This window comes from Sinohyriopsis cumingii, chromosome 9, assembly GCF_028554795.1.
Source record: "Sinohyriopsis cumingii isolate HCF-2022 chromosome 9, ASM2855479v2, whole genome shotgun sequence".
NCBI classification, from domain to species: Eukaryota; Metazoa; Mollusca; class Bivalvia; order Unionida; family Unionidae; genus Sinohyriopsis; species Sinohyriopsis cumingii.
The window spans coordinates 2,811,450-2,837,549 of NC_142969.1; the positions used below are offsets into that span (position 1 = coordinate 2,811,450).

Consider the following 26,100-nt stretch of genomic DNA (forward strand, 5'->3'; position numbering starts at 1 on the left):
TCATAGCGGACTATGATTTATTTCCAACTGAATTTGAGAAGGTACCCATGGAAATATGGAGCCCTCCTTGGCGGCTAAGGGACTTCGCATGGCGCTACAGGGATCAGAATGAACACCATTACGACCGGAAGCTTCATACTGCGAAGCATGCATTATGGTATCGCTCCACGGTCTTTGGAAGGGGAAATATTGAACTAATATATGAAGTCAAGGGTGGCAATGTTTTCACCATGGAAAATCTGAGATTGATAGAAAGCATTGAAGAGGAAGTTATGAAACTACCACATTTTGAAAACTATTGTCAGCAAGATGAGCTGAATCATTGTGTAAAACCAACATCAGTATTAAGGCTCTTTGATGGAACTTTTTCTTGGTTGGACCCGGCCTTCACGGACCCAACATTTTCAAACATATCGCACGTATTGTATACAGCCAAAACCGACAAGCGCACCAAAGGACAGTTTCTGTATTTTCTCGGCAAAACGCATGAGATCACACCAATTCAAAGTTCTTCATCGATAACCCGTAGTATTATTCCAATAGGATATCCTTTGGAAGGTTATACATCCCAAGAGGAAATGGAAAAGGCCATACAGGATTATTTAGTGTCTACAGTTAAGTCTAAACTTCTGTCCCTACAGGCCGAAACAAAAGCGTTCGACCTAGTATTTTGGTGCCATTTGATGTTCCTTAATGATGTAGTGGATCAGGCAATTGCAGACATGCTACTTTCTATCGGCAGCATGATATTCATTTTCTCAGTTATGCTATATCATACAAGATCCCTCTGGATATCGGGCTGGGGCACCATAAGTATGTTTTCATGTTTCTGTGTTACAAACCTGATCTACAGAATTGTTTTGGACTTTAGGTATTTTGGTTATTTTCACATTTTGACAATATTTATAATTCTTGGAATCGGAGTAGACGATATGTTTGTGTTTTATGACGTTTGGAGGGCCACGGATTACCAAAAGTACCCAAGTCTGGCTCATCGCCTTTCTGACGCATATTCTAAGTCCGCTCTTAGTATGCTTTACACGTCGTTTACGACCGCAGTCGCCTTCTTTGCAGGTGCAGTGTCTCCATTGTTAGCAATGAAATCCTTTGGACTATTTTCTGGAATTCTTGTGACAGTTAACTATATTTCTGTAATTGTGTTCTTTCCTACAGTTGTGATAATGTACCACCTTAAATTTGATGATTTTCATTGGCCGTGTTTCAATATTAAATGTTGCCTGTCACGGGTATTTAAAAAGTCAACTAAAGCGGAAAAGAATCGAACGGAAATATGTGTGGTAGGGGATGACGACTATGGGTTTCTAAGTAGAAAACCGAATGGTAGTTTAAATTCGAAAAACGTCTGCACTTATAACAGCGAAAGAATTCAAGGAAATATGTATACTGTGAGAGATTTCAAGACACCTGGTGTCACACTAGAGCTAGATGATAATTCTTTCCGCAAAGGTATGGCTAACCCATGTTTCGAGCCATCAACATCAATTGAAAATCTCGAACCTATGTCAGTATGTACTCTGCCGAGTCTTCATGTTAACAACAGGTTATCTTCGAAAGAACAAGTCCCGCAAGACCTTTCTGTTCAGCAAGCAACGACAAAGAAAAAGCAAGTCCTTGTGAGATTCTTCACTAATTACTATTTTTATTTGATCACTCATCGAATTATCCGGTGGATAATTTTGATCGTGTTGATTGTTTTGGTCACATGCCTTTCATACAGTGCCTCGAAGATGGAGAATGATAATGAACAGGTAAATGTTAAGATCCTATTATACTGAAGAAAATATTCTGAAATGCTAAACAACCTAAGGCCGTACTGTGTATAAATCATTGTTTAACGACACCATGGTTGATAACCTGTCAAATTCTTTGACAGTTTACTGTGCAGTTACAATTAAGTGCCTTGGTAATTTTGTATAACATCTAAAGTAATATAACTACGCTGCATTGCATCTAATTCCTGTGAGTTTCGTATTATCAGCTGAAAATTACTTTTAATAAAGTGACAATTTTCAAAAGAAAATTTGATTGTAAAAATTGTATCGAAATTATGCGGTAATGGGTAAGCTATTTGTCAATTTCACTTTCATTTTTATTGAAGATAACCTGCAAAATATTAGGAAAAAACTAGTTGCTCATTAGTTGTCCTCATTAGTAAGGATTAAAAAAAACAGAGCAAAAAGAAACAACAAAACCAACTCATTTTCTGTTACCTAATCCGGTTCATATATATTTAAACAAATAAATGATTGTTAAATTTAAATTTAAATTTACAGGAGTTTCTCAAAATTATAATACTGATACATTTTTATATTTTACTCATTTCAAATAATACAAAATAATTTTAAAGGTACAGATTTATGGCTCCAATCACAACTACGGGAAAGCCGTTCGGCATGAAGCACACTCCTTTGTGGCTAGCGAGGCTGATAACGTGGCTGTGGTTTACATCGTGTGGGGACTTCTGGAACGGGATATCAGTGACTGTCATTTTTCTGAAACTCGCTGTATCGGCAAGGAAGCGTATGACCCTTTTTTCAATCCAAACACACCCGAAGCGCAAGCTGGACTCTTGGTAAACCGTTCGCCATTAGTTTCATTCTAATGTTGATTTTATTTTGTAAAACATTGCTAGAACATAACTCATCAAATTAAAGGATGTATATACGTTATATTCGTAACCGAATTTCATGATGTTAAATTTAACTGTGCCTAATATATCCTCTGAATATATTACTCAAAGCAAAAACTTGAGATAATTAAAATTAGAATGCATAAAATTGTTTCTAATAATGTTCTTCACCGGAAGGATAGTTACCGAGTTCAATTATACTAGCTAAATGTTTTGATAGTGACACGTTTTATCATTGGAAGGTTGGATACTTTTCTTCTCTCTCTTTCTTTCTCTCTCTCTCTCTCTCTCTCTCTCTCTCTTTATATATATATATATATATATATATATATATATATATATATATATATATATATATATATATATATATATATATATATATATTGTTATCCAGTATGACTTTTTCCAAAACTGCTCCGGTAGCTTAGTGGTTAGAGCGTCCGTCTCGGATGCCGGAGGTCATTGTTTCAAACTCCGGTTTAGGCATGCCAAAGACTTATAAAACTTGTATTTACATCTGCCTTGCTAAGCGATCAGCATTAAAAGGTTATTGTTAGAACTGGTTGGCCTGCTGTTAGGATAATGTCAAGGACTTCACGATACATGTCTGCGGCATGATGTATCAGTGCTAGACGTCGCTATAAACTGCCAGGCTGCAGGTATCGTAGCGATATGACTGAGACATTGTTAAAAATCCAAATCAAACACACACACTTTATCAGGAGATTAAACAAATCAAAGTTTGTTCGCCAGGTGGTATTATAAATGAAGGTCACTCAACCGTTTACTCTTTTTCTTGTCAAAACAATTCAAGTTCACTGAAAATATAGAGAGACTACATGTTAAGCAGAAAGGAACTTTAGCACAAGGAGTGACACTTTATCACAATGAGTGACACTTTATCACAATGAGTCACACTTTATCAAACTAGAATCGCTGTTTTAATCCTGAACCCGTCCCAGAGGTCTAACCAGGAGGAAAATCGTTGCAAAATATAGTTTGAATTTCTGCGAATGAAATTGGCAGATTTTCTTTTCTAGTATAAAATCATGACAAATATCTTGATACCTACATTTTTAAAACAAAATGAGTTAAAACTTGAATATAATAAAGAAACACCATTTCTTGGTTATTAATGAAAGGCATGACTTGAAAAAGTTTCTGCCTCCTCCCAAAATGCGTAGATTTCTGATTTGCTTCTAACTGTAACCTTGCTGAATAATTCAAGACATATTTCCTTTGGATAAAAATATTACTAAATACAAATTTATTTCACATGTTGATATTCATTCCACCCACACCCACCCCGGAAATGTATTCATTGAAGTCTACTGCCGAACTACAACTCGTTTCCAAACTTTAACATGTTCACTATTTGGTGTGGACTATAGAACATACAGACTTACTGCAATCGAAGGCTTTTTCACTCGCAAAGAGGCGTACGACCGTGAACGACTAGCACGGCCAGAGACTAATCGTATGCCAGAAATTAACCAGCAATACTGAAATGTGAAATATTGGTGACACTGTCACACTTAGCAAAAGGTGCCCACGTGCAAAGCTTTAGAAGCTTCCAGAGCAACAAGCGCGAGAAACGTATCTAACGTAAAATTTACCCTAGATACAGCAACACGATTAACACTTTATGCCCATTCCGAATTTGTGGAGTTGCATTCACAATTTTAAGAATCTGGCGAGGACGGATTTGATCTACTCTCTCCTATTACTGAATAAAAATATTCTTCAGTTTTTTAATGCCATACTGTTTATTTTCTATATCTTAGATGTTTTGTGACCGGTTGAAAGCGGTCTCCTTGGAAGAAATTGAAGATTTGAAAATAAAAAGAGATTACACCACAGGCGAACTAGAGATAGTTTGTTTCATTGATGACCTGCAAGACTACTTGACGGTAAGCAATTGTGTCCTATTGAAGAGTTACGGCACCATCGAGAATAGTTCAGATTGAAAATATTTGTAGCGAGTGGGGCTCACTTAGCTATAGAAGAGACGCAACTGAGTGTACTAAATTTGGCATCCGTATATGCTGTTCATCCATTAAGCTTAGTTTGGCTACGTTTCTCGAACAGTTACTGAAGGCTAATTTTGTAAACCGACATTTTGGCTAAATTAAGGTTGGTAGCTTGTTAAAAAGGAGCCATGATTGTCATGTAGGTGGAGTTTTGTTATCAAACAAGGGGAATAACCCTAATAGTTATTCATGAAAAATTTGCCCAGATCTAGCCAAATGACTTTGCATATTGGTAAACGAGGTTTATCCTTACACATATATTTTCACCACTAACCATTTATTCGTTTTGCCATGAATATACATGAAGTAGATTTCCTACGCAATCCAACCAGTAAATACCCTATGATAAACAACTTTAATCTGAATGTACTTCAAGGCTTTTCCTGTTTATTCATTATTTATAAATAAAACAAATGTAAAGATTAAATATATTTTGACTATGCAAGTATTGCGTTTGTTTAATTTGACTAACGGGTAAATTGTGAGAGATCGGATGGTATATATCGTCCTTGACACATTCATCCCATGGCATATATCGTCCTTGACAGATTCGTCCCATGGCACATATCGTCCTTGACAAATTCGTCCCATGGCATATATTATCCTTGTCAGATTCGTCCCATGGCATATATCGTTCTTGACAAATTCGTCCTAAGGCATATATCGTCCTTAACACATTTTCTAGACCAAGTAGGTAAAAACAACTTTTTATTTCAAGAGCCGCTGTGGATCACTGGTCACAGTACGATACTTACAACTAAAAGAGCACGTGTTAGAATTATACCATTAAATCAAAAGAGGTGAACTATATATTCCTGGGTAAGGCACTTTACTGCAATTCTCAAGTCACTAATAACCGCAGAACAATGAACCAAACCAAATATGTTACAACAACGTTGTAGCACATTCAGCAAGTTTGTCTATGGTTGTCCATAAATCTGACCCAAATGTCTTGACCACGGCTGTCCATTAACCTTACCCATATGTCTTACCATGGCTGTCCATTAACATTACCCATATGTCTTGACCACGGCTGTCCATAAATCTGACCCATATATATTAACCATAGCTGTCCATAAACTTGACCCATATGTCTTGACCATGAGTAGTTAAGTGGGCCACATTAGGGACAATGGGACTTAGCATTAAAAACACCCCTGGGCCACTTTAGGGACAATGGAAATTTAACATGGAGAAAAACGCTGGGCCACTTTAGGGACAATGGGAATTTAACATAGAGTTTGGGTCTGTCTAGGGACAAGGGAAATTAACATGGGAATAGAGTTTGGGTTTGTCTAGGGACAAGGGGAATTGAATATGGGATTTTTTTAAATTTTTTTTTTAAAAAGTTTTTTTAAATTTAAATTTAAATTTAAATTTAGAAAAGGGGTAGGCAATGGAAAGGCTATCTCTTTTCGAGAAATATGGCTGGCCCTGAAAAGGGCCTTTGGGTTTTTTCTTCTTCTTCTTTTAACTTCTTAACTTTTTCCACCATCCTCTTATTTTGTCCATCATTCCTTTCTTCTTTTTCTTTTCTGTTTCTGGTATCCAGTCCGGGTGACCCATGGCTCGGAACTTGGCCTGTATTTTCATCCAGTTGTTATTCAGTTGGTCGAATTCTAATTTCTTCTTCTTATTCTGTTCTTCCTTTCTTTCTTTAGTCCACCTTTCCTTTATGTTTTCTACTTCTTGGGTCATCACTTGTTTCATTATTTCTTCTCCTTTTTTCAACCTGTTCAGTCCCCTCTTCATATATGACAACTCCGTCCAATACACTATATGTTCTAGGAAGCACCGGACTTGGATGACATAATCCAGTGCTTCCTTCAAACTCCCCACTCTTACATAAGGTGGGTCAATAAATCCTCTTGATTTGTTGACTTCATCATTCCTTCTATTATATGTCTGGCGGCCTTTATACGTTCGACTTGACTGGTTACCAAGTGTTCTTTATCTTCATACTCCCATTCCTTTTGTATCCTTTCTATAGCATATTCTGCATCTATTATCCAGAAATAGATATGCCTCAATTGATTAAATAAATCAGTCACTTGCGTCATCTTGTCTAGATTATTCTTTGTAGAATGGTTTGAACGACGAATACTGTGGGTTCTTATACGAAAAGCGCGGACGTGAAGGAAAACATCCCCTACTTTTTCATTTCATATAATAAAACCCAAACTATACTCTCCACATACGCTAAGAAACAATAAACAAATCCATAATCTACTATCCACACAATCGTACGTGAGCGGGTACAAACACAAACACACAAACACAAACACACAAACACAAACACACAAACACATACGCTAAGAAACAATAAACAAATCCATAATCTACTATCCACACAATCGTACGTGAGCGGGTACAAACACAAACACACAAACACAAACACACAAACACAAACACACAAACACATACGCTAAGAAACAATAAACAAATCCATAATCTACTATCCACACAATCGTACGTGAGCGGGTACAAACACAAACACACAAACACAAACACACAAACACATACCCTCACACTATCTTAAAAAAGAGTTAGTGTTTACATTCACACTACTCTACCTACACATTGGCAAATTGATGGTTATTTCTTTTCTAGAGTATTGGGTAGCCCTGAAAAGGGCTGTTTTTTTTGTTTTTTTTTTGGAACTTCATGGACACCTGGTTAATGGTGGCACCTTCCAGGCCTGGCGCCACATACACATCTTATCCCCCAGTTACTTTTTACTTTTTGGGGGGAGAGAGCAGAGGCAGGATATGTCGCTTCAGAATCCCAATTTTCGCTCTCTGGGATTCTGAAATTTATTCTTCTTCTCTTCTTTTCCTTCTCCTGCTCCTCTTCTTTGTTTCTTCTCTCCTCCTCTTTGTATCTTCTTTCCTCTTCTTCTTCTTCTTTATATCTTCTCTCCTCCTCTTCTTTTTTTCTTCTTTCCTCCTCCTCTCTTATCCTTCCCTCCTCCACAATGGCTTCCGCGGCCAGTTCATTCAACAGGCGCCTGGCATATTCCAGATGCACATGAAGTTCCAACAGTTTAGACAGTCTCGTGTTCATTTTTGGTGTTGATCAATCAACAAGGGTAGCTAGACTGCCCAGCGAGTTTCAATTTATAGTGAAAGCGCGGACGTGAAGGAAAACATCCCCCTAAAAAACATAAAATTGATGTTACCTACATCGTGACCAAAAACAACAACGCGCGGACCTAAAAGAAACACTCACTCACTTTTTTATGCTACCCATCACCATTTTAAACTTTTTTATAAATCACTTCATTAGACTATCCACATACGCAAAGCAATCCAATCTAACTCCAAATATACACCTCAAACACCAAAAAAAACATGATTTTAATCTACTATTCATACCAACTTACTTAAGCACTTACTAACACACAAACACATACCCTCACATTTTTTAAAAAAGAGTTAGTGTTTATTTTCACACTACTCTACCTACACACATTGGCAAATCGATCGTTATTTCTTTTCTAGAGTATTGGAGTAGCCCTGAAAAGGGCTGTTTTTTTGTTTGCTATGGCATTCTTTTTTTAGTTTCTAAGAATGCGATGTCCTCTGAGGATAGATTTTCTGGCGATAGGTCTGCTTCTTCGGAAAGAAAAGAAGAACTCTTTGGTGTCGATACGGCAATCGACAAAGCCTCTGTCAGGTTCAGGTTGCTGCTGCTGCTGCTCTTGTTGTTGTTGTTGTTGCTGCTGTCTCTGAAGTCTGTACTTCTCTGTCTATTCTTCTTTTTCCCTGTTCATTTCTTCTCTGAAGAGCTCTTCTATCAGGTCTTCAGTGATTTTTAACATTCTCACATTCTCTATTTCTTCTGGCTTCGGTATCAGACTGTGTCTGACCCTATGCAAATTCACGTAGGCTTCGTTGAGTTTAGCTAGTTTGGAGCACATCTTCTTAGGAGGATGAGTCGACAATGGATGGTTAGACTGGAAACAACCCGGTTCTTAAAGTCAAAGCGCGGACGTGAAGGAAAACATGCCCCACACGGTTTTTGAGTCGCAACGTTTAGTGAGTGTCATGAGAGGGATAGTAAGAAATGAAAGAGCATCAATCCAACATTCTTATAGCTAAACAAAAGACAAAGGCATTTTTTTTTCAAAACACAACATTTTTTATTCAAAAATCACTTAACACTAAACAACAACTCTAACATTTTTAACAATAATCCAACAATATAACATCAAACAATTTTTTTCAAAACACAACATTTTTTATTCAAAAATCACTTGACACTAAACAACAACAACTCTAACATTTTTTAACAATAATCCAACACTAAAAGTTTCTCCACTAGGTAAAGAGGGATAACAGTCTTCTATGGTTTCTAGTAATCTAGGATGACTTCTCTCAAACTGTTGATTTCTATGGTATTATCGAATTCTGCATACAGGATGACGTTCACCGTTTCATCAGGGTCTCGGTCTTTAAACTGAATTTCCACACGAATCTGGCCGGATTTTATAGGGTGGAAATGTCCCTCGTCGCTGCCTTGGTCTGGAGTGAAATCGAAAGCCCACAAAGCGTAGCCTCCTGCATAATCCTCGTACGTAATACCGTGACTGGTATTGGTTCCTAACTGTCCGGTGGCTTCGTACAGGGACAAGTACGATCTCAAGTAATTCTTCTTGGTAAAGTCAGGTTCGAAAGGTCGGGTACACAAGGTCTTGCCATCGCGACTGACTTCGATTTTGGACACGCCAAAGTGTTGAAAGTAGAAAGGATTTTTTTCGGCAGCTCCGTTGAAGGCTGTATTCTCGACGATACCAACGATCAAACGTTTGGGTAACTGTCCTTGGAACAGATGATCTTCGATCATGGATCGCTGTCCCTTGGGAATGTTGAAGGTTTTCACTTCCACGCGTCGCATGGGATACTTGGCAGTCGTTCTACTCAACGTCTGACTGATGTCGTTTCCCACTTTAGGTAACACTTCCACACGGCGTACGTAGAGTCTGGCTTCTAGGATTTTGGTTTTGTAACCGTCACTATCAGCCATCAAATGGAAAGCGGCACTGCTACGATTCAGTCTCAGGCGGACATCCACCCCGTTCAGCAAATACTTTTCTTGCAACCACGTGTCCAAATGCAAACGATCCATCAGTTCTAAACTTGTGTCGGCTCCCGTGATTCTCTTTCTTCGTTCTACAAATCCATCATTGTTGTCTTTCTTTTCATCAGTTTCCAATATTTCAAACTTGGTAGGTTCGTCAGCTTCCCATACCACACAGGCATTGAGATGAGTGTTCTTGGCATCTATTCCGTACGTCAAGAGATTTTCCAGGTAGGCACGATAAGGGTAAGTATCCATGCTGCTACTGACCAGTTTGTTATTCAAGTACAAGTCCACTCCACTGAACAAGGAATGCATGAAATTGTTGACGGGAGCTACTGCTTCATCGTCTATAGCACCTCCAGTCTTATCTAGAATTTTGACTTTCAGGTACAAGTAACTGCTATTCAGATCGATGTAATCTTCGGGCTGTCCTTTGATTTCAAACTCGATGGGAGCGGAATCGGTCAGTGAGGAGACGGGGTGAAATTCCACCCACTGGGATTCTTGCATCGTCATCATCGTGGGGGGCATGGCAAACAGATCCAGTTCCGTCTTGGAACAAGCGCAAGATTCTCGGTGCATCATTTTTTTGTCTCTTTTTTCTCAATAATCGAAAACGTCTAAGTCTCGAACGGTTCTTCTTTTCTTGGCCTTTCTCGCTTGAAGTCTGGTGAAAGGGTGTTTTCTTCGTCGTCTCTTTCTGCCTTGTCCTTGCTGAATGTCTGACTCGGTAGCGTGCAGGGCATTTATAGGTGTTTCTCGTTGGCCTAAAATGTCTTTGCCCGTTTACAGCAAGACATTTTTGCCTGCCCTCATGAAGGCTTCTTTAGGGTTTTGTTTGTCGATGATGACATTTTGGAGAAATTCTTTGCCTTGCGTCAGTGCCGCATCTTTCAAGGCGTGCAATCCGCGTGTCACCATCGGTTTCAACACTGGGGCCACCGAACGAAAGGCCGATTTTAACATGTCTCCTAAACCGTGTCCTCACTGTCGAGCAACCCCTCGGTACACTGGATACATGACTTACTTACGAGTCGTGAGAGAACCGTTTTCGAAAATGGAGTTTCACCGTGACTTTTCCTTTGGTGAATGGAATATTTTGTCCCAGATCTCCTTTTATAGCAATGTTGACCGTGTCCAAATACGACTTGCTGACAGGCAAATAGTGAGGATGGACAAATTCGCGGTGGACGTGGTAAGTGTTTCCACCTTCCTCGTCAGCGTTCGTGACAGAATCTACTTTGAAAGGAATGACACGCAGTAATGGTACGGAGGTGTGTCCCACCACGTTGTACTCCACCACATCGGAATACACGAACATCAAATTCAGTCCTTGGTTCAGTTCTACCGGGGCACGAAATAACTTGCTAAAAGACTCGTTGTCGTAAACGATGGGTATTTCGTTTTTCTTGAGCATGGTCTTTCTCATGTCCATGTCTCCGCCCAACATGTCAAACAATTCAGGACAAAATAAAATGGACAGGATTTTACTACGTTCAAATTTCATCAAGAAGCGACGAGCTGCTTTGTGGTACTCCATGGTGACACTTTTGTTGACATGCTCCAAAGCTTTCAGAAACACGACATTAAACCTGGAGGATATGGTGCTGACCAAATGTTGACCACTAAAATAATAGCCTTGGGGAATGAACAAGTGATAGGTGGTGTACTTTTGTGTACGGGTTTTCTTGTCATATTTGACATTGCTATCCATCCACTGTTGCATTTGCTCGTCATGAACTTCCACATCAAAACAATTTTGATTGGGAAGGACATTGAGGACATGGGTCGGGTGAATCATTTCTACTAAAGCCACTTCCCAATGGGCTTCGTGATCTAACTGGATGGCTTGAGGTAATTTGGCCGTGTAACAGCACAACGTGTTCTTGGGAAACACCTCCATGGAACTGTCACTGGGTAAAGTTAAGTAAAATTGGTTTTGGTGACTCATAATTCCAGAGTTCTGTGGCTGTCCGAGGGGTTACTGGACGTCAGAGGCGTGTCTCCGTCTAAAATGGGGTTCTGGTTGTGATTGAAGTGGTGACTGGCACTGGCACTGGACACAAGGTTCCCGGGGTTCCCGTTCGAGGTGAATTTCAGGGAGGGATTAGGAAGCAGGTAACCGATGCAACTGCTCAATAAAATGGTCCACAATTGTTTGTCTCCTTGTTGCAAACTCAAATTGGCGATGGCTGCCCCGATGACACAATACACCACGAAGATTTGGCAGAAAAAGACGATTTGCGTTTTAGGCACACGTTCTCCACACCACACCCACAAGGGTTGTTTTTGTAAATCTTGCACAGAAGAACTAGGGGAAGGAGGAGTGGTCGACGTAGCTGCGTCTGCTGTGTGAAAAGGCATGATGGTCACTTCATTTATAGTCGATGACTTGCGAAGCGTCGATCCAAGAATCAAAACTGGGCGGATATCCTTTCCAACGTACTTTGACTTCTTTGACACGTCGTTTGCCCACTTTATGGGTTCTGCGTTCGAGAATGCTTTCGATGTCGTACACGTCGTCTTCTTTTTTGGTGACACGTTGTAACTCGGGCAAATAAAACGTTCCTTTGAGCACTTCTCCGTTCGTGTCTTCCAATTTATAGACGGCAGGATGACGGCCATGCACTCGTCCAGTGACGCGAAACAATTCGGTCGTCCAGTTAGGTAAGTAACCCTTCTCGAAAGTGCGTTTGGTTTTGCCAATGCGCACCCAATCTCCTACGGCCAACTCTCCACTTTTCTTGGGGACAGCCCTCGTCGGGGACGTACCAAACAGGCGCTCAAACACCAACACTTCGTTCTCGGGAGTCACGTCTTGCGGGGCACGTCCGATGCTTAGATGGTAAGATTGGTTGTACGCTTGCACCAGGTGCGGTAAGATGTCGATGTACTTCAGAGTGTGGTGATGCGTAAAATATTTCCACATGCGTTCTTTCAAAGTGCGTTGAAAACGTTCCACGATGCTGGCTTTGGTTTCGGGATTCTCGGTGGTAAAAAAATGAATGTCACGTTTCTTTAATTCTTTTTGGAAAGCTTGGTTCAGAAATTCGGTACCTTTGTCCGTTTGCCATCGAAGAGGGTGACGACCGCTTTGTTTCAACACTCGTTGCAGGGCTCGCACTAACTCGCTGCTCGATTTGGTAGTCAAGGGCACGACCCAGGCAAATTTGGAAAAGACGTCGATGACACAAAACAAATATTTGTAGCCACGATTGTAGCTGGCCAAATGAGAGACATCGGCTAAATCGGCTTGCCATTGATGATCGATGCCTTCCACTCGGGTGCGACTTCTGGCAAACTTGCGTCGAATGGGTTTGTGTAAAGTGTAGGTAGCTTGTTCTTGTAACCATCGTTGCACTTGAGGTAAACGGAGACTTTTCAGTCGAGTTTTGGCAGCACGATACAATTTTTGAACTCCTGCGTAACCTGCAGGATGCGAGGGATCGTAGTAAATGCTGGCTAAGACTTTTTCCATTTTTTTGTGTTGGTTGGTGTGTTAATAAGACACCCACTCTTGGAGGATGCTACTCTTTTTCTCTTGGGGTATTTTCTTGGATTGCAATGCTTTGCGTGTGCGGCCAGCAATAGGCGTCGAAGAGGAGAAGGATGTCTGAGCGGGGGATATCGGTTCTTGTTTCACTTCTGTCTTCACTTCTGTCTTCACTTTCTTTTTCTCTTGTGAGGAAGAAGGGGTGGCCATCATCTTTTTAATCCATCCAATTCTGGAGGTAGGTGGTGTTGTTAACTTGCGTACTTTTTCTGGTGGAGTTTGAAACCCTTCCTCTTCTTCTCCTTTTTCTGTCTTGGTCACGGTTACTGGTGGTACTGGTACTGGTACTGGTGATGGTGCTGGACTTTTCATCAAGGTCTTAAAATCTTTCAGAGGGGGTAGAGCTGTTTCGTCTAAAGCTTTCTGGTGAAAGAGTTGCAGTCGTTGCAAGAGTTGACCGTACTTTTGCGATTTTTCTGTTTCGGACAAATCTTGGCGATCCATCAAGGACTGCAATTCGTGTTGTAACTGGGACATCTCGCTCAAATGGGGATTGGGAGGTAAATGCGGGGTGCGTTGTTCTTGCCACCGATGGTATTCCATCCATCGTTTGTAAGGCACTAAAGCTAGTTTTCGTCCTTCCATGGGGTTGTCAGGGGTCAATTCTGAGATCTTGGGACTTCCGAAGGCCTTTTTATCTTGCTCCCACCAGTCCTCCCAACATGGTTCCCAAGACTCCTTTCAGTATGGGGCCTAACAAGAGAGGTAAAATACCTCCACGTTGCACTAACATCTTCTTTTTTTGACTAATGGGAATTTTCTTTCGAACCGTTTGGCGAAGAACGTGACGATGTTTGCTTAAGCATTGTTTCTGGTGTTTGGACAAAGGGATCGTGCCTTTCAAAACGTTCAAACAACATTCGCACACGGTATCGATGACCTCTTTGGAGGCCGTTTGAATGAGTTTTTTTCGTAGGGGTGGAGAAGCTTTGGACAGGACAGATAACATGTCCCCATGTTTGGCTAAACGTGGTGGCAGTCCTTTCCTTTTCTTTCCTTGGGGTTTTCTGGAGGGTGACATCTTTGAGTCTTCAGGAGCACCGAAAAAGCACTGATACCCGACTTGGTCACAGGCCTTTTTTATACTGGAACGCGTCGCCACTGATTGTCTTTACGTCGTATCAGTTTGAGGACAGGCATGACACGTCGTGCAGGGGTACGTAACGGACTAAATCGAGCCAGTTCTTGCTTGGACAAATCCAGTAAACTTTGTAACATGCCCGATCTTTCTTGAACTTTGATTTTGGGAGAAGGTACTTTGTGAGCAGCAGCCACTGCCACTAAATTGGAAGGTCCTGCTACTGGGGAAGTTCTTTTGGGGGTCATCAACGGAGAAGTTCTTGGTGTGATCAACGTCTCCAAGTACTCTTCAGTTCTGGGTGTCATTAACGGAGAAGTGGACAAACGTGAAGCTGCCGGAGACGCAGTCACCGCTGTGGCAGGTCGTGGTTTGCGAGTGTAAGGTTGCGTCCTGGCCGAAGTGCCTCTCTTGCGACTAGTTTTCTGTGGACTTTTCTTTTTCTGGGGGCTTCTTTTCTTTTTCCGGGGTGGTGTCTGGTCAGAGGAGGGTCCTGCCTCTGGAGAAGTTCTCCTTGGGGACCTGGTCTTTTTCTTCTTGGGGCTTCGTTGGACTTTTGTCTTGGGTATAACTTTGGGGGCATTAGGATCCCATCTTAAAAGTGAGCGAATGATGACCCCTCCTAGAGTACCGCTCCCTCCAGGTTTCAAAATGATTTGTTTTTTGGTTTGAGTGTCGATGCGGGGATCGGCCAGTTGGGCCAAAGCGACTTTGTTTCGATCGAAAAAGCGTTTGGTTTGATGAGGAATCTGAATGATTCCTTGGAGTAATTGACGTGCCGTCACCGTGAACCATCGTAAGACTTCTTTGAGACTAGCTTCTAAGGCACGAGCTCGTGTTTGTGGATCTTTTTCTCGACTGATGCCATACAAGGCACGAATCAATTTGACGGGAAGATGCGACTGAAGGGACGTTATGTTCGCACTGAGAGTGAGACAGACGAAAAAGGGTCTGAGGTTTTTATAGATTTTTTTATGGGGAGTGAAATGAAGTCGAGGACGGAGACGTGTACAGGACAGGCCCTCCGTCTTGGCACCAGTGGTGAAACAAGTGGGTACGAAATCGCAAATCCTCGGGAGTCGTAGGTTTCAAATCGACGAGTAAATAGGCGTGTGGCGTTTGAGTGGCATCGTCGTACGCCTGAGTCAGCCAAGGCGTTCCTAACTGTTTGGCTAAGACTTGCACTTGCGATTTATCTCGAGGGCTTTTAAACAAGACCACGTAATGCGCATTGAGACTGATGGTGCGATGGGCTTTACTTTGTTGAAACAAATTTTGGGTGATGTAAACGACACTGGCATTACGGTGATGCCCTTTGCGCGTGAACCACAGTTTAATTTCTTCTTCGTCTTCTCCTAACATGTCGTCGAAAATGACCAAATGGGTTAGACGGGAGTCAGAGACGATGCCGTCGTCTTCTTTAGGAATGCCTTCCACAAACACGATGGAATCGCCTTGACTTTCTCGCAAGAGGCTGTACGCCGATTGCCACTCTTTGTAACACCACACGATTCGTTGAGGGGGTCGATCGATCAAATGATGTTTATGTTCGATCAAACGTTTGACGAATTCGGTTTTGCCTGAACCGCTAGGTCCAGCAATGAGCATGTTAAAGGGATGGCGAAGATACAAAGCCTCCCAACTGGCACGATCTAAGTGTTCGTCGATGACTTTGACAGTAGAGGAAGAGGGAGCAGAGACAGCAGAGGTAGCCATGGTGTGAGAAATGTCACTTGTGACACGAAAAAACAAACAAGACAAGAGTTTATATACTTTTTCAGAACACGTTTATTGAATGTTTCAAACATGAATACGAAAGACAAAAATGCATAAAAGCCAAAGGCTTAAGTACAAGAATAAAAGGCACATGATAACCATGAACGTGGAATAAACACAAATGTCTGTACAACATGTTTTGGGTAAAGTTCTAACCAGTTCTATAGTAGGGGTAAGGTCACACAAGTGTCCTCCCGAAAGGGTCTTTCAGGCGGTTCCACGACAGTCCTTCCTGGGTGACGGGTTCTTCTGGCACCGTCACTAACACAGGTTGAAAAGTAACTTTTTTCCTTGAATAACTCTCGTGCATACTGGGCCACCTCTTGTGTCCAAGCCTCAAAACCCTGGTCTCGGTGATGTCCAACATTTGACTCCTAACCAATCTGGTTTCTTCTTCGTCAACGACATGGTAAATTACTTCAATGAACAATGAACTATCGATCTTGCCTAGCGTTCCTTTTCATATACAGACCAATACCGACGTGACCGTACGGTAAGGTGAAGTGGTTGGAAAGTCGCACTCGCTTCTGGTATACAATTTGATAGACTTTTTCCAAGGGTCGACTGACGATGTGGTGAGTGGGTAAACGTACAATCTTGTTCGGTTGATAGGTGGTCACTTTAAAGTTTCCATCCTCTTCCGATTGCAAGGCTTCTTTCAATACCCCAAAGTTGACCACTCGACTGGTACGATGATTCAGAGTCAGTCCTTTCACTTTGCACGTCGTGTGCACTTCTCCTTGTTTGTCCCGGTATTGGTAGCCGTAATTTTTTGGACCACCACTGACGAAACTTAGAATCTTGTCGTCGGGATGCTCGTCTGTCCAGGCTCCTAAACGGTCTCCTTCGATGTCAGGGTGCTGTTGAATCGGGCGATGGATGTAAATGCAACTGTCCGTGTCAAAGTACAGGACGCGTTCTTCTAACAGTTCTAAAGCTTCGTACAATTTTAAGCGAGTATGAGCTGTCACGTAAGCCGCAATGATGACATTTCCAAAAGGGTCGTCTTGTACAAAGTCCAGATCTTCTTCGTAATTGACCAAGATCAAATCATCTCGAACGACGTCCACGTGTTTCATGTATTTGGTTTTGTCGTGAATCATCTGGAAGTAGCGGGAAGGTTCTGTCAAATATTCCGTCTTGGGTAAACACGGTCGTTGTGCCATTTTACCCCACAAGCAATTTAACATCACTTTGGCAAACGATCGCCTGCCTTCGTTTTTTTCGATGTGGTCTAAAGAGATGCCTTCTTGTGCGTAGTATTTCTCTTTGAATTGTATTTGGTCTTCGGGAGTGTGACACCAGGAAGGATAGCCGCTGGCTTCTTGTTTCAGTTTCAAAAAGGCATCCACGTAGTTGGCGAAAATGCCTTTCTGAGTAGGGTCACCCTTGTGGTACTGTTGTGTCTTGGGAAAGTGGCAAATTTCGTACACTTCTAACAGTTGGTATCCCATGTCCAGAGCTTTGAACAATTCCACGCTGACCCAGGTTCCCGTCAAAGCACGTTCTTCCTGGCTGTGATGGCAAGGTTGGTCCTGGTTGCACGTTTCGGCACAAGTACGGCACAAGGGAAACATCAGTTTGCCTTGACAATGGTGAGGTAAGACGGGATGGTATAGGTTCGTGGGAGGCAAAACTTTACACTTGATCAAGCCTTCGTATTGTCGAATGTTTTTCAGGTCGATGTGTTCCGTGAACAATTGCGGGTGCCCTACAGGAAAGCGACAATATTTGCACACGTAGGGATACAGCGAACACACGTCCAAGTATTTGATTTCTTCTCCTTTCTCTTCGTCGGCTTGGTACAGCAAACAGGTGGCATTGGTCCTTCCTCCGTACAAACTATCCCTCGGGTTCAGCGGGTCCATGAACTGGTAACTTTCCACGAGGCGTTTAAACTCGGGATCGGTTTTCAAACGGTGATCGTACTCGTGTTCCCACATTTCCACCACTTGGTATCCTTCCTGTTCTAACTTTAGGCGTCGCTGACAAGTGTCCTGGTACAAGTCTTCCATGGTTCGTTGCAAAAACTGATTTTTAGTGTCACGGTCAGGGTAACAGACGGGACATCCGTGAAATAAGCAACCGTTAAACTCGTACACGATCTTGTGGTTTTCTAAGTCCCTGCCATCTACCGAATACGTTCCGATGGTCTTTTCGCCTCCTCCGTTGCGGGCATGCTGAATCCATTTGTCTTCCTTGTCGCACTAGTAATGTAACCAACGTAGGGCTTTGACCGAGTATTGACGCTTGACATAGTGGGTCGTTTGAGGACTGATGACAACCACGGTGTTTTCAGGCATGAATCGTTGGCTGTACACTAAGGAACACGCTTTGGCAATGGTGCAAGCTTCTTTCAAAGGATCGACCCCTCCGTGTTCCATGAACAGTTCTCGAAATTTTCCACAGCAACGCCGTAAAATGTCCACGTCGGAACGACAATACTTTAACATTTCTTCCTGAAAGTCGAAAGGGTCCGAGGCGTGAGCTTGGTGCCAAGCGTAGAAAGCTTCTCGTTGTTCGGTACGCATGTTGTCGGGGTCGTAATAGTGAGCCTCAGGGAAATGGGGTAGAACAGCATGTTGATTGGCTTCCGTATTGAAAAAGTGTGGAAAGTACCCTTTAGCCATTTCTGTCATTCCAAACGTTTTAGGCATTCGGCTCAAAGGCATGGCCAAGTAACTCATCGAATCTTTAAACTGTACTTGTCCCACTTGCATGAAAATGATTTTGGCTCCGTTCAAAATCACTTTAGGACGTTCGGTGCCATGTTCCGTATAGTACCTCAAAAGAAACTGTCCATCGTATCCGGAGAAATTGTGAGCCATCACCGTGGCATGACGATGACAATCTCCGTAACGTTCGATGTCCTCTTGGCTCCATGTCTTGTCGATGGGGTCTAAGACCCATTGGGCAAAATCGGCTAACGTGTTTGGTCCCCGAAAGATTTATTCACGTCATCCAGGAATCTTGCTGCAGTGAGGGCAATGACTGAAGATAGGTTCTTGAATGCACTTCTCGCACGCTCGGTGAGCCACGCAGAAATTAGGAATGTGAATGCCAGTCTCTTGCATGCATTCGAAATCGAAAAAGATGAAATTGCCTTTCTTCTTGTGACCGTCCTCTTTCTCTGGTGGGGGTTGGTATTTTTGCACGTAGCATTGGTGTTCCAAGTCCACGATGTGGTGACAAATGTGACATTTTTTCTTTCCTCGACATACGTGTGCCTTGGCATTGTTGGTACGTATGCCTTGTCTATACGTAGGGCACAATCTCAGGAGTTGACAAGCACATTTCTTCTGTGAACCTTGTGTTTTCAAATGTTGTTGGTAACAGGTAGGGCTGACAAACGTGCGCAGACAAGTCGAACAAGGCACTGGTTCTTCGCTCAGACAGGGTGGAAAGGCCAAACATCCTGGGCATTTCCATCCACAATGCTTGTGTTGCTCTCGATTATTATAACCATAGTCACATTTCTCACAGTAATATCTGTATCCCAGGAATCCGGTGATACTGGTAATGGTATCGAAATGGTCATCGTGATGATAAACATGAATGTATTTTCCGTCCTTAAAGTCTTGGCCTCGAAACAACAGAGACCCGCGCATTTCTTGAGGGTGCACTTTCAAGGTGTAGCGTGGAGCTAGGGCATCTTGCAATTTTTGCATCTCAGGAATGCCACAGGGTGTGTCTTTGGACAGGCCAGCTTGTTGCAACAGGAGTTCTGCTTCGTTTCGTTGTTTGGTTCGGTTCGATTTTCGAATGTTCTCCCAGGTTCTTTTCCATTCTACCGTGTCGTTCTTGTTGGCATAGGTTCGTCCCACCACGATGGCACGGGCTAAGCACATCTGGTCTTGAGGGTTGTTAATTCGGACGAGACTCTTTTTGGTGTTGCGAAGGTCGTCCACCAATAACATCTTTTTGCGTCCTGTCCCTTGAGGAAGAGAGACGTGAGTCATTTTCAGTGTGGCTTTACCATCGGTGATGTCAAACTGGTCATTAGATTGTTGTACGTGTTGAATCTTGTCCATGACTTTGGAAGGGGTTAGTTCTGCGGGTCTGCTAAACTCAATCCAAACAGGGGATTTCAAACCGTCGTGATCTATGGATAGTGTCAAGCGATCGTCTTCTTTGGGTTGACATTGTCGCTTGAGTGAGGTGAGCAAAGAATCCCACATCTCGGTGATAAACCCTTCTGCTTTCTCCAAGGGTACGTCGGCCTTGAAATCTTTAAACTTCACCGTGTAGGTGTAAGCCGTGGTTCTAAATTTTCTAGAGGAACGCTTTTCCGTCTCTCGAATGGAATATTACTTTTCAGGGTTGACTAAGGGTGGTGAACTTGGTTTAGAGGGTTCGGATTCTGGTTCACTCATGTCCTCTTCAAAATCACTGGCATGAATTTGTGCCAAGATTTCAGCCCTGGTACGAGGCGATAGATCACGTTTCTGCCTCTTACTTTCTTCTTCTTCTTTCTTCTCGAATGAATGGGATCGTTTCATCTTGAGTGCAAAACGTCAAATGACTCAAGTTTAAACACCACAGACTAATTTATAGTCTTGGCAAACCAGCGTATATAAAATGGGTGTGTGTCTTGTCCTTTCACTATTCATTTCACTCTCAAGCCGAGCACAACGATGGAAGAGACTACCCAGATGGAACGTTTCTTCAGAGCTTTGCGAGGGGTCATTAGAAAATTCTCTTCAGACCAGCCGACGGACTACTCTCCTTCCTTTCGAGATAAAAGTCAAGATACTTGCTATATCTGTCAGAAGAAAGGGCATTGGTCTTCAGAGTGTCCAGACCGTCAAAAAAGAACAAAAACAGGGACTAAAAGAGACAAAAGTCAAGATACCTGTTATTATTGTAAAGAAAAAGGACATTGGTCTCCAGATTGCCCAAAAAAGAAACAAGAGGAGTCAGAATAAAAGAAGGATTCTTCAGAAGAAGAGAGGGATTCTTCGGAAGAAGAGAGGGATTCTTCAGAGGAAGAAGAGGAAGAAAGAAGACAATTCTATTTAAAAGAAGCAAAGAAACAGGAGAAGAAAAGAAGAAGGGAAGAAAACGAGGTAAAAACGGTGAAGAAATTCAAAAAACAGAGAGACTAAACAAGGAGAAAGAAGAAGTCAATGAACTTTTAATTAAAGTGTTCTGTGTTGAATTGTGAATTGGATTGTAAAAAAATGGATAAAAGAATACATGAATGATATAAGGTAAGTGTCTTTGAGTTTTGATTTTAAAATAAGAAGCTACACTCAAGCACTCATACACAGACACGTACTATAAGGGTAAAATGGGTGGGGTTTATTTTTGAGTTATTGGCAAATTGAAATTGTATTTCTTTTCGAGAAATGTGGGTGGCCCTGAAAAGGGCCTTTTTATTTTGGTGTAGGGGTGAGTTTAACCAATCAACTTTAACTGCCTTAAGCCTTTGCCACGGCCAAGGCCTACTTCTGATGATTGGGTTGAAATCACTAAGGGTGGTACGACAGGCTTAGTCACAGGGTTGGCGTGTTTAGCTCGGGAAGGTCGTATTCTCTTCGGTCGTGATAAAGAAGTCTGATACATTTGTTTCAGACTTCTTAACTCCGCTAAAATGTCCAACAGTACCGTAGCCGTTTGATTTTCACCCTCTTGTTTCTTTGCTGCTACTTCTTCTTGCTGTTGTTGCTGTTGTTTTTTTCTTACCTCTTCTTGTTGCTGTTGCTGTTGCTGTAGGAGAAAAGCTTGTTCCGCTTCCTTTTGTCGTTGCATAAATTTCTCCAATTCTTCTTTCTGTCTCTGTCTAAAATTCTCCACTTGCGGTAATGAAGAAAGTAACGAAGGTTCTGGAACAAATTCTTGCGAGGTAAGAAAATCCACAAAATCCCAGTGTACCTCTTCTGAAAGTAAGTCCGGGTTCCCTTGGGCAGTCTCCCCTGCTGGTGCACCCCAATGGATCGTTTTCTGAGTTTCCGTCATGTTGAATCACTGTCGCATAGATTGACTGCACACAAGCGCTAACGAATCTATATAGACCACGTGACGTCACAGACTGCTCTCTTCGGATTGGATGCGAGCTGACTGAATTTTGTAACGCGTGTTCGGATTGGTGAATGAATTCAATCCGTTTCAATCCTTCCTGTACCTATAAATAAGCGCAGTTCACTGCATTGATTCACCTATTCTCGTCGCTTCAAGATGTGGACCACAGTTGAGTCATCCACCCTTGTGTCTTCCATGATGTTTAGGACGGACATGCTCATGTATGTCAGGTCAAAGTGGACTGTTGTTGATAGGACAGATACTAGTCAATGGATGAGGAGAGTTTACATAGAAAGACAAGGATGTCTCAAGAGGGTACTTGTGTATGGACCGGTAGTTAGAAGGAGTTTAAGAAGAAGAAGAAGAAGATGTGACAGATGCCATCTATGTTAATATTAATATTAACATAAACCCAAAGGCCCTTTTCAGGGCCAGCCATATTTCTCGAAAAGAGATAGCCTTTCCATTGCCTACCCCTTTTCTAAATTTAAATTTAAATTTAAATTTAAAAAAACTTTTAAAAAAAAAATTTAAAAAAATCCCATATTCAATTCCCTTTGTCCCTAGACAAACCCAAACTCTATTCCCAGGTTAATTTCCCTTGTCCCTAGACAGACCCAAACTGTATGTTAAATTCCCATTGTCCCTAAAGTGGCCCAGCGTTTTTCTCCATGTTAAATTTCCATTGTCCCTAAAGTGGCCCAGGGGTGTTTTTAATGCTAAGTCCCATTGTCCCTAATGTGGCCCACTTAACTACTACCATGGCTGTTCAGAAACCTGACCCATATGCCTTGACCATGGCTGTTCATAAACTTGACCTATATGTCTTGACCACGGCTGTTCATAAACCTGACCCATATGTCTTTACCATGGCTGTTCATAAACTTGACCCATATGTCTTGACCACGGCTGTTCATAAACTTGACCCATATGTCTTGACCATGGGTGTCCATAAATCTGACTCATATGTCTTGACCATGGCTGTCCATAAACTTGACCCGTATGTCTTGGCCACGGCTGTTCATAAACCTGACCCATATGTCTTGACCATGGCTGTTCATAAACCTGACCCATATGTCTTGACCCCGGCTGTTCATAAACTTGACAAATACATCTTGACCATGGCTGTTCATAAACCTGACCCATATGTCTTGACCATGGCTGTTCATAAACTTAACCCATATGTCTTGACCACGGCTGTTCATAAACCTGACCCATATGTCTTGACCACAGCTGTTCATAAACTTGACGCATATGTCTTGACCACAGCTGTTCATAAACCTGACCCATATGTCTTGACCATGGCTGTCCATAAACCTGACCCATATGTCTTGACCACAGCTGTTCATAAACCTGACGCATATGTATTGACCACGGCTGTTCATAAACCTGACCCATATGTCTTGACCATGGCTGTCCATAAACCTGAAAAATATATCCTCTTAAAAACGTATACATTGTAAGCATATGATGCCTACCATATTGTTGATATAGTGATTTAAGAAGTTTTCGTATCGTGTCATTTAAATAAGCTTTTTGAATTCATTTTCCACCCATTTGCAGAAACATGCTCCAGAGGGGAAAAATTGGTCCCTTCCGTGGGATTTTAAGAGGACTGTGGAATTCATGAGGTTTAATTCGCAGTTTTACAACACTAGTAATTTGAATGAAAGTTTCAGTAATATATTTCAGGTAACTATCTGTTTTCGAACTCTGCAAACATTATATTACATCATAGTAACTATTGTAGGATCTTAGTTTACTAACACATGTTTTGATAAATTAGTAATTTTCGTTCTCTAACTACAATATTCATATTTGTGTGTGAACTTGTTCTACTCCGTCGTTAAACCATCATTTTCCTTTCACAAACACGTGGAATATAAAGTTAATAGAGAAGTACCATCTAATATCTCTCCCTAGGGCGGATCCCGGAAACAAGCTGTGGGGGAGGGGTTAGCTAAGTAGGCCATGTTTGCAATAGCTTCTGAATCTTCTATGTTTCTAAGGCATACATTTAAGTATATAATTGTAAATGGCATACATTTAAGTATCTAACTGAACATGGCACACATTTAAGTATCTAACTGTACATGTCATACATTTAAGTATCTAATGGTAAATGGCATACATTTGAGTATCTAACTGTAATTGACATACATTTAAGTATCTAACTGTACATGGCATACATTTAAGTAGTTAACTGTACATGACATACATTTACGTATTTAACTGTACATGGTATACATTGAAGTATCTAACTGTACATGGCATACATTTAAGAATCTAACTGTGCATGGCATATATTTAAGAATCTGTATATGGCATACATTTTAGAATCTAACTGTACATGGCATACATTTATGTATCTAACTGTACATGGCATACATTTAAGAATCTAACTATACATTGCATACATTTAAGTATCTAACTGTACATGGCATACATTTAAGAATCTAACTATACATTGCATACATTTAAGTATCTAACTGTACATAGCATATATTTAAGAATATAACTGTGCATGGCATACATTTTAGAATGTAACTGTATATGGCAAACATTTAAGTATCTAAATGTACATGGCATACATTTAAGAATGTAACTGTACATGGCATGCATTTAAGTATCTAACTGTTCATGGCATACATTTAAGTATCTAACTGTATATGGCATACATTTAAGTATCTAACTGTACATGGCATACATTTAAATATCTAATTGTGCATGGTATACGTTTAAGAATCTAACTGTACATGACAAACACTTAAGTATCTAACTTTACTTGGCATTTGTTTAAATATATATTTGTACTTAGCATATTTTTAAATATTAAATTGTACATGGAATACATATAAGTATCTAAATGTACATGTCATACATTTAAATATGTAACTGTACTTGCCATATATTTAAGTATCTAACTGTACTTAGGATATATTTAAGTATCTAATTGTACATTGCATACATTTAAGTATCTAACTGTACATGGCATAAATTTAAGTATCTAACTGTACATTGCATACAGCTAAATATATAACTGTACATAACATACTTTTAAATATCTAACTGTACATGGCAAGTATTTAAGTATCTAATTATAAAGGGTATACACTTAAGTATCAAACTGTACATGGCATACATTTAAGTATCTAACTGTACATGTCATACATATACGTATCTATCTGTACATCACATACGTTTAAGTATCCAACTGTACATGACATACATTTAAATGTCTAACTGTACATGGCGAACATTTAAGTATATAACTGTAAAGGGCAAACATGTAGGCATTTGCTTATCTTTCCTGTTTTTTTACAGTATATTTTCATTAGACTTTAAAACAATATGAATTCTTTTGCTGTTGATATTGTTTTTCCTCAGGTCCCAATATCATATTGGCTAAATGACGGGTATACATACAAGAATAAGCAAGCTTTCAAGACGTTCGATAGTCTAATAGGAGAAGAACTAAGTGTGTATTCTAGACCTATCAACATGGATCCAAGTAAGCTACATTTATATTGTAAATGCTAACTTTTTCATTAGAGAACGCTAATACACACACTATCTATATTAATTTGCTTTGATCATTCGATTTTGTCTAAGTTCTTCACTCACTGTTCAGCCATTGGTTGAACTGCGGACTTGTATCTGAACGCGTTATTATCTGTAGAATTGATATAATGAATCGTCTTTCTTGATCATCTCCCTTACGATCGGTCACGTGTATCGATCTCACCACGTGATTGCATAATTTCGCCTTGGTTGATACTCTTTATAGTCGATGCAAAACAAATATCCCTTGTTCACCAATGTATCCCTTATCTATGACAAATGCTGTCTTTTCTATTTCTTTCTTTCTCTCTTTTCGTTTCTTTTTTAAGTTGTATTGGTCATAGACCAG

General features: G+C 41.0%; 1 protein-coding gene across 1 annotated transcript in view; it reads left to right on the forward strand.

Annotated features, from left to right (window-relative positions):
• Window positions 1-215: 215 nt before the first annotated feature.
• LOC149791177 (protein dispatched homolog 1-like) overlaps window positions 216-26,100 on the forward strand; it is a 42,043-nt gene continuing 16,158 nt past the window's right edge. Inside the window, exons 1-5 of the mRNA XM_089971314.1 lie at window positions 216-1,769; window positions 2,369-2,593; window positions 4,435-4,560; window positions 23,754-23,882; window positions 25,578-25,701. Of these exons, the coding sequence (XP_089827440.1) occupies window positions 231-1,769; window positions 2,369-2,593; window positions 4,435-4,560; window positions 23,754-23,882; window positions 25,578-25,701 (2,143 nt within the window). The 5' untranslated portion in view covers window positions 216-230. The remainder of the gene's footprint in view (window positions 1,770-2,368; window positions 2,594-4,434; window positions 4,561-23,753; window positions 23,883-25,577; window positions 25,702-26,100) is intronic.